The sequence below is a fragment of the Syngnathus floridae genome, chromosome 4 (assembly GCF_059516105.1).
Source record: "Syngnathus floridae isolate MCC-2025c chromosome 4, RoL_Sflo_1.0, whole genome shotgun sequence".
Classification (NCBI taxonomy): domain Eukaryota; kingdom Metazoa; phylum Chordata; class Actinopteri; order Syngnathiformes; family Syngnathidae; genus Syngnathus; species Syngnathus floridae.
In genome coordinates, this window is record NC_142416.1 from 16,839,289 (window position 1) to 16,848,455 (window position 9,167).

At 42.1% G+C, this 9,167-nt stretch overlaps 2 protein-coding genes across 2 annotated transcripts; both read right to left on the reverse strand.

The window, feature by feature from the left end:
* Positions 1–85: 85 nt before the first annotated feature.
* LOC148399511 (uncharacterized) lies at positions 86–4,065 on the reverse strand. Its single transcript, XM_088374513.1, has 3 exons — positions 3,954–4,065; positions 3,404–3,458; positions 86–3,263 (listed from the first exon to the last, which is right to left on the reverse strand). The coding sequence occupies exons 2-3, from the start codon at positions 3,447–3,449 to the stop codon at positions 2,149–2,151; spliced, it is 1,161 nt and encodes a 386-aa protein (XP_088230639.1). The 5' UTR covers positions 3,450–3,458; positions 3,954–4,065; the 3' UTR covers positions 86–2,148.
* Positions 4,066–4,478: 413 nt separating this feature from the next.
* On the reverse strand, positions 4,479–8,061 carry LOC148399512 (TBC1 domain family member 24-like). The gene is made up of 11 exons (XM_088374694.1): positions 7,814–8,061; positions 7,491–7,663; positions 7,163–7,424; positions 6,949–7,062; positions 6,440–6,856; positions 6,132–6,371; positions 5,911–6,066; positions 5,636–5,699; positions 5,454–5,552; positions 5,114–5,378; positions 4,479–5,001 (listed from the first exon to the last, which is right to left on the reverse strand). The coding sequence occupies exons 1-11, from the start codon at positions 7,924–7,926 to the stop codon at positions 4,817–4,819; spliced, it is 2,088 nt and encodes a 695-aa protein (XP_088230820.1). The 5' UTR covers positions 7,927–8,061; the 3' UTR covers positions 4,479–4,816.
* Between the last annotated feature and the right edge of the window lie 1,106 nt (positions 8,062–9,167).

A 9,167-nucleotide genomic window follows, 5' to 3' on the forward strand; every position in this document is an offset into this window, starting at 1 on the left:
TATTTTATTCTTACTTCTATAGTGTCACGTATTATCCAAACGGGTAAACAAACGCTTTGCTGTGACGTCATAACGATGAGCGTGGTAGCAGGAAGACAAAAAGTTTTTATTTTGACACAACTCACGAGAAATCATGGCAGCAAGATACTGGTTCATTTCCACAACAGAGCATGCAAAGAAGTAGAAAAAAAATATTTACAATCTGTTACTAATTTATAATAGTTTGGCTTAACATTCAGTATATGCAATAAATTATTGGGGCACTTTCACAGTACAATAGATTGTTGATTGATTCAGTCCGACATTTTTACCTGTATTGCAATCTTCTTATTTGTCAGTTTGCTGTTTCTGTGCTTTCTGAAGATGGCGTCAAAGTCCTGGTAGCTTTGGTGCCAACTTGGTATTATAAATTCAGACGCTTAAACGAGACAAGACAAAGCAGTGTCTAATATAAAAGTAGTGTTGTGGCACCATCTTGATGCAGACAGGAAAAAAAAAAAAGTAATTTGCTGTTTTTAATAATGTCATGTATGCCATTATTATGGTTCTCCCCAGGTTGTGCTTAATGCAGACAGCCCTCCAAGCCTTTTTTTTATTTTTTTTATATTGCTCGGGTGACCTTTTCTTCATTTCATTTCATAGTCTCAGGTGATAAAATGTTGACAGATGATCGTATTTTATTTTTGATTTATTCAATATGATGCATTGACATAATGCTGTGAAGCAACGTGGACAATGTGGGAATACGGCTTGATTGATTTAAGTGGAAGAAAACTATAAATAGTACCAAGAATGAATTTAAGGCTGGGCAATATGGCCAAAGGCTCAACCTTAGTGCTAGTGTTCTAACGGAAGTGTCATAATTCTAAAAAGGTCTTATGCATGATCTTTCAACAAAGCTAAACCGATAAAATGTGAAATAAAACATAATGTAAAATTGAAAACATTTTAGGAAAAGCAAAACCCAGCACTCTGCTGTCCAAGCAAATAAATAACATTGCTGAAATCACAAATATTTAATACACAGTACTACATATATACTTTAGAGACGCCCCATCCTCTTGTAAACTTATTTCCGGTTTTCACTCTTCTTTGTGCCTTTTGTCTTTCTTTAGACACGTTTTTGCCTCACCAGCAAAAAGTTACTTCTGTCCATGATTTGTGTTAGCGGTTTAGCATAGCTTCTCGCTCGTCTTCTTTTCCTTACATACAGATATCTGTCTATCTTATTCAGGAACACATGAATACGTTTTAAGGGAGCTGCCCGTACCAGAGATATCTGCTTCATGCTAGTTTTATAAGCAAATGCGATGAAATGGTTAACAAACGTGAATGTCCAGCTCTTGCGGGCACTGACGTAACAACTATAAATGTCTGACTTGCTGATTTGCATGGTGGGGTGTAAAAAAAAAAAAAAAAAATCAAAAGGCGATTGCCCGTTACTGCTCGGATAAGGCCACAGGTGTCAAACTCAAGGCCCGGGGGGCAGATACGGCCCGCCACATCATTCTATGTGGCCCGCGAAGACAAATTGTGCATCAAATTCGTGTGTCATTACTAGAATTGCAAATTGTTTTCACTTTTAATAATCTATTTTTTAATTATTTGACCAGTTTTTACTCATCTGATTTGAAAACGAGTTATTTGTTTGTTTTGTAGCTTTTACTGTATATAATATGAAGTGCTCGTACATTTATTTGGGTTGACAGTCATAATGGCGCTCCGAAAGAAGCTATGACTACAATGCGGCCCGCGAAAAAAATGAGTTTGACAACCCTGGATAAGGCGGATTTCAAAATGATACGTAGGATCACATTTTTGTGATTGAGGGTTATTCTGTGGGTAGTGGTACCGTCATGGTGGAAGGTCTGGTGTGGTCCAATTGCTGATTGTTTGTTTACTAAATGATTAGTAAGGGAATGCGTCCAGTGCTCAGTTTCAAAACACTAGTTTGTAGAGCGAGGCAATTCTACAAAATGTCATCGTTGTAATGTGTTCACGCTGCTGTGTCTGTTTACAAAACAAGGCGCGACTCAAGTCGGTTGGCATCTTGACCCAACATGGCAGTCGAACGTTGGCGCCAGGGACCGGCCTCTTCACGAAAAAGCATGAGTCAGCGGTTTAGCGAGGTGAGTACCCGCCCGGTGTTCAAGTGCACTGATCCTCGGCAGGCTCTGGGAAAGCTTGAAGTTCTTTGGCCGCATCCAACAACATCTGCTTGTGAGCTTGAGTTCGGCGATGTCTGCTCAGGCAGTGACTCCAGGAGAAGCTACGCCCGCACGGAAGGCAAAGGTACGGCTTCTCCCCGGTGTGCACCCGCTGGTGCAGGTTCAAAGATTTATAACGGGTGAAGGTGGCCCCGCACTCGTTGCAGGAGTACTTCTCGGACCGGACGTGGACGTTCTTCTCGTGCTCCTTCATGTTGCCCAGCTGCGAGAAGCCTTTGCCGCACACGGGGCAAAGGTGAGGCTTCTCCCCCGAGTGGATCAGCAAGTGAATGTTTAAATCCTGACGAGAGTAAAACCCCTTGGCGCAAGTCAAGCAGACGTAGGGCCGCTCCCCCGTATGGCTCCTCGTGTGTCTCTTCAAGCTCTCGGAGCGGGCGAAGGTGCTGTCGCACACGTTGCACTGAAACGGCTTCTCGCCGGTGTGCGAGCGCTGGTGCCTGCCCAGTTCCGAGGCCTTGAAGAAGGACATGTCGCAGTTGGGGCAGCGGTGAGGTTTCTCCGGATTGTCCTGGTGGATCTTCTCGTGGGCTTTGCAGTGACCCATCTCGGAGAATCCCTTCCCGCAGAAGGAGCAGGTGAAAGGCCTCTCGCCCGTGTGCATTCGCTCGTGGCGGATGCGCCGGTAGAGTTTATCGAAGGTCTTGGCGCAGAAGGAGCACTGGTGGGGCACCTTTGGTTTCCTGGCGTGGATGCGTCGATGGCGCTCTAACCTGGAGGGCTTGTTGAAGACTTTGCCGCAGTCGGGGCACGGATGCTCCCTTGTCCGGTTGTGGGTATCTTGGTGACGTAACAGCTTCTCTTCTTCTGTGAAAGTCTTCTCGCAATGCACGCACTGATAGCGAGTCTTTAAGGTCCTGGGCCTGGTGTGTACAGAGAGGTGCCTGGTGAGCTTGGAAAGCCTATCAAATATTTTGTTGCAAACGGTGCAAACGTGGCTCTTGCGTTGCTTTTTCTTGGCTTTTTTGCCATCCTCCGACTCAGAGTCGTTGCCGAGATCGGACTCGACGATGTACTCAATGTCGAAGGCTTTGGTACCTGGTGACCAAGAGCATCAAAGGATCAAATGAAATGAAATTCACAAAGCGGACACAGGGTCACCTGTTTACCGGGTTTGGTCATGTGACTTTTACAAGGCCACATTCATTTGAAAACTACAAAGAGGCGTCGATACTTACTTTCGTCTGAAGAGTGATCTGTCACAGATGAACTGTCGTTCTCCATCGCTGAGATCTTGCAATACACCCAAAAACATCAACAAAAAAAAATCAAAAGGGCCCAAATATTAATAAACCCAGGCGACTATTTGATGTTGAATAAACTCGCAAAGCTTGTCTCTCGTGACATTATGCAGCCGTTTGATTAATACTTCAGCCATTACAATGACACGTTAGTAATATAACGTCAATGCAAGTTAAAACGTCGACATTTTTTTTTTTGCCAACTGCCAAAATAATGAAACAACAAATATTTAGGAATCGATATCGCAATGCACGTTGACATATTCTAAATGCCAACGCCTGTATTTTGGATTTAAAACTTGACGTTAGTATGAGAATTAGAAATTAGAATATATGCGGAGTCTGTCCTTTTGTAAGCAAAAGCGCTATGGAACACACGGGTAATGTTGTTAGCATTAGCTGCGTTCAAATAAATAAACGAGCATGCTAACATCACGCTTGCTATACATTGAGAACGCCGCAGAAACAAAAGCAAAAGATGACTTACCTTTCTTTTAATGCGGTAATTAACAGATTACCACATTTTAAACCGGAGCTTGGGTAAAAGTGGAAGAGGCCGACGCTGTCGTTGCTAAACGTCTTCTTCGTCTTGATTTGTGTCAGACCAAGTATGTTTAGCGCGTTGCTGCCCCCACAAGGCTTAAGTAAGTAAGTGAGTCTTTGAAAACAATATAAAAACAGCGTTTTTGACCATTGATAAATATAATTAGGGTCCAAACAGTGACTGCTGCAAGGGTCCTATCACTTTATTGTTATTATTATTATTATTATTATTATAAAAATATAATTATTGTGTGTTTTCATAATTTGTCAGGTCCTAAAATGCACAAAAACTCACCAAACCTTTCAGACTTCTCGAGCTGATTTATTTATTTTTTTTTAACATTTTAAAGTTCTCAATTTTGAATTTGCAATAAATGTCATAGGAATGAGTGTAAACAAAAATGGTGATGGAAGGTAAAGAGTATTGCTGGGAGAGTTGCTGCAGTGGAATAATTACAACCAGTAGATATTATGTGTGGTATAAACAACTTTAATTATGTCCAACAATGAGGTTAAAGGCCATTTACGTGCGTACACACACACACACACACACACACACACACACACACACACACACACACACACACACACACGCAGCCACATTCCATTTGGCTTGTTTGTCCACATACAGTAGCTGACCGGCTGACCGCCCCACCTCAGTCTGTTGTGTGTGGGTTTCCAAGTACCCTGAGGACATGTGCTGTAATATTGCAAAGATGCAGTAAAATCATTTTAACCATAATATATTTAAAAAAAACAAAGTAAACCAAACATCATAGTGAATATAAAAGGTTAGACTCTATAAAACTATATTTTCTGCTGGGAGGAAAAACACTGAGAAAAGCAAATTGAATTCTGGATTCCCCACACTTCCATGGACTGGATCTTGAAATGTCTTTTGCAGAGTGGCGGACTCTTAAATGTGTCGCAAGACTCTGTGTAGCCCTCCTCCAGGTTTTCTTGAAAGAAGAGTGCATGACCTCCATTCCCACCTGAAAAAATGTAAGAATAATGTTAACAGCTTGACCTCAACCCAATAGAGAATGCTTATTTTGCGCATAAGACAAAAATAACAACATTGTAAAAAACATCAAGATGAGCTACCAATAATGAGCTGTTCATCACTGCCCGCTATAAACTTGGAGGCCTCTTGTTCCTTGGTTCTCTTAGCCTCCTTGGTAGTAAATGGTTCCGGGGAAGGAGCGGTGAAAGGGATGGTCAAGTAGCTGGGGTCTTGGGGGGTCCCAGCCGGGCACGTCAGAGTTGCTTTGGAGTCGGTCTGAAAGCTGAAGTGAGCCTGCTGAGGTGAGACTTTCCTGGTCATGATGTTGACCATGGCTCGCTGGTAGCGCTCCATCCTGGGACGAAGCTGAAAGAGCAAAACTATATCTTCACATCGGTGGATATGCCAATACGATTGTGATGCCAGGTCGGGGTGGCTCACCGTGAAAACAAAACATTCGCACGTTCCGAAAAACGTGACTTCATCCGTGTCGTACTTGTGCCTCTCTGTCATGTCTGATGAAATGAAGGCACCAAAGACCTTTAAAATAGAAATCAATTTTATCAAACGTGCCAAGTCACCATCTTCTCTGTATTCTGGTTATAGTTGCTAGCTTATGTTACCTCTTCATCCACTGTTTTGATGAGCAACACCACAGGTTCGTGGCCCTCAACATAATAATAGAATCTGAAATAACGTATGAACAAAAGCATAAGGGCTAGCTAGGCATCCATCCATCCATCCATCCATCCATCCATCCATCCATCCATCCATCCATCCATCCATCCATCCATCCATCCATCCATCCATCCATCCATCCATCCATCCATCCATCCATCCATCCATCCATCCATCCATCCATCCATCCAGAAATTGACCATAAATAATGCTGACTTACGAAGCGAGACTTTCTCCATGTTCAGTTGTACCGAAAAGTTTAATGGGACTGAAAAGGGCAACTCGCTCCGGTATCCAGGCCCAGACAACTCTCATCTCTGTTCCTGTCACAACACTGGACCTAAGGTTGTTGAAGTCCACTGTATCCACCGACTGCCTGCATGATTCAAATACCGACAGTAAAACTACAACATTGAGGAACATCTGTTGATGTTACCTCACCTCTTCTGGTGGATGCTGACTCCTTTTAGCATGAGGGAAACCTTGTTGGCTTTGAAGAGGAGGTTGAGTTCTTTCCTCGTGGCAATCGGAACCAGGAAGGCTCTTTCCAAAAGATTCTCAGCCGTGCAGTGGCGAGCCACGTTCTGCACGAAACTTTTCATGTCCGTACGGAAATCCTCCACATCTGCTACTCTGGACGACACGGACACTTTGTAGAGGCCCAGCAAAGCCAACGCCACCCTACAAATGAAATTTTTACGTTATGTTGTTGTTTTTTTATTCCGAATGCAGCTAAAACCAACGCAAACCTGTAAAGAACTTTGTAGCCCTCCAGGAGGTAGACATCCAACACTCTAATGGCATACGTGAATGGAAGATCAGCAAAGATCCACATGATCCAGTCGGAGTAAAACTCAAAAAGGTTCTGGTGTGAGCTGGCTATCAACTTGCGGATACCTCGGCAGCACCTGTTGGCGATGTCCCCGAAGGTCATGCACGAGGCTCGGTATGTGAGAAAGGTCTGGTCAATGTAACGTTTATTGGGGTCGTTGTAGCTAATCAGCCTGGAAACGCTGCAGAAACATTCGGCTTCGTCCTGGCTGAAGTGCAAAATGAGGGACACCAAAGCTGGGAGGATGGGACAAAAGTTCATTGCAGGGAAGTACTTTCCCAGACATAGAAGGATCTTCTTGACTGAATTCAGTCCCGCCTTATTGAGACAGTACCTGGATGAAGATCAGAGAGGATCTTAATTACATAAAAATGCTTCTTGAATTGTTTATCGAAACGGTTGTTTCCAAAAATCTAATCATTGTACCTTGGTATTTCTCCTGCTTCCATGTATTCTGGAATTGGGTGGCTGCTAACGTTTTGTTCTCCAAAGAGCTTCCTGCTTAGTTCATAGTACACATCTCTTTCTGGATTGACACACCTACAATTCAGGTGACAATATCCAGTATGAAACTTTTATTGAAGCCGTTTGTTTTGTTCTTGATCGCGGCCGAATCCGTTTTGACTTTAGGAGTGCTGACCTGGAATGGATGCCGTGGATGATGTGGGAGTAAGCTTTTGCCCTCAACGTATGAGGCATAGCCCAGAAACCTTCTCTTCCCATGGCTTTCAGTCGCTGGTGCTCACTCGCCAATATCTGCTGGTATCGCTCGAAAGCTTCCGGATCGATCTTCTCCCAGTCCACAAATTGCCCGTATTTCATACCAGAGCTGGAGCTGATCTCCCAGTTGTCCGACTCAGATATGGTCATCATGGACACACAATTCGGATTGCCTCTGTTGCCTGAACACAACATTTTATTTGAGGAAAGAAAGGGTGAGAACTTTGAAACATCCAAGAAGCACTTACCGTTCAGATCTATTGGAAGTGAATGCTTGTTCAGTTTGGACTTGGACTTTTCATTTTTGTTCACAGGAGTCTGAGGTGGAGCGTTGGACTTTTGCTTAAGTGGAATGGACACGGTTAGATGACCCAAATCATTGTCGGGTTCGTGTTCTGATGTTTCATAGCTGTAAAAAGACCTGGAAAGCACCATCAGGCATTAGCTCATTTATCGTGGTTCTGGACTACACCCTCTGGTTTTATTATGAATCGATTCACCAACAGTTGTCGAAGAATCTTTTCAACGTCATGTCACAAGCATTCCATCGATTCCAGAAGAGAACTCCTACCTTGAACGAGGTCTCTGATAGGTGTCCTTAGTCTGTGTCTGTACTCCATAGGTCTTGCTGTCCTCAGGGTTGTAATAGGAGTGAGACCTCTGTCTGCTTCTGCCTCCCGTCATTGTCCTCAGGTCGAATTGATCCTTCCAAAACTGCAGAATGACGCAGTTCTGAAGATCCAAGAAGTCTTCCAAGGAATTGAATCCGATGAGTGGGACGTGCTTCACGTTTGGGGATGCAGGAACTTATATTAGCTTGGTGGTGAGGGTGCTTGCGTTGAGGCGAGGCTTGTTTGTGGTGACTGATCGCTTTGAGTGGGAAGGGTTACGCTCGCTTTCTTTGAATAGAGCAACATCATGTGTCTCCTTCTCAGATGAAGGTATTCAGCAATAAAAACAGCACCCACAGTCAAAATTATTATCACTGAATTGCAAATTATATCCAGACGAATATTACTTTTTGAAATCATTGGATAAATAGTTAATAAAAACGATCAATAATATTAATTACATGAATTTAAAACAATATTAATTAATTATAATAATTTAGAAAAAATATTGTATGATATTGTATTATATTATAATGTCCATCAGCCAAGCATACTTTTGATTTGGGGCAATTTACACGCAGTACATTTGCAGCCATATTAAAACTGTTTTGAATAGATTCGATTTGCCCGTCTTTAACCTATTTAGAAATATCCAAAATAAGGTCAGTTAGAATGACTGGCAGGTACTGCTCCTTCCCTGAATTTGTCCAGGATCAAAATACCAACTTGGAATATTCCAAGAAATCCCCCCAAAAGTTATTATTCAACACAACACGGATGTTTTGATCCAAACACAAGCACTGTTTGGTCATGACACATTCTAGTGCTTAGCTAACATGTGGGTTACAACACGAATGGTCAAAACAACAAATTATTAAACAACGCAGGTGAATACTTTATACAAGAATCACTTAAATTAACTGAAAAGAATAAATCATATAACATTTTTTATTTGCACTATAAATTAATTAAAAAGTCCAATACTAAACTCTTTCCCCATTTAAATTGTCATTTAAATGCATAATATGCAAAGATATATGACCTTTCCATGACAATTTATGTTATATTCTGCTGACCGAGGGTTGCGTGCGGACTGCAAATAAAGAAGATAAAAATTTGATAAAAGTTTATTTGAGTTCAAACAACCTTGCATGGCAGCCTTATAATTTTTTTTTTTTTTAAATGAAAACTGGCTTTTTTTGGTGTAAGTATCAACTGCATTAGCTGTTCAATCAAGCAATATTATAATATTTAAAAAAAATATTCTAAGCAAAGCGCTCATATAAAGATTGTCCCATATTGAGGACTGTAGTG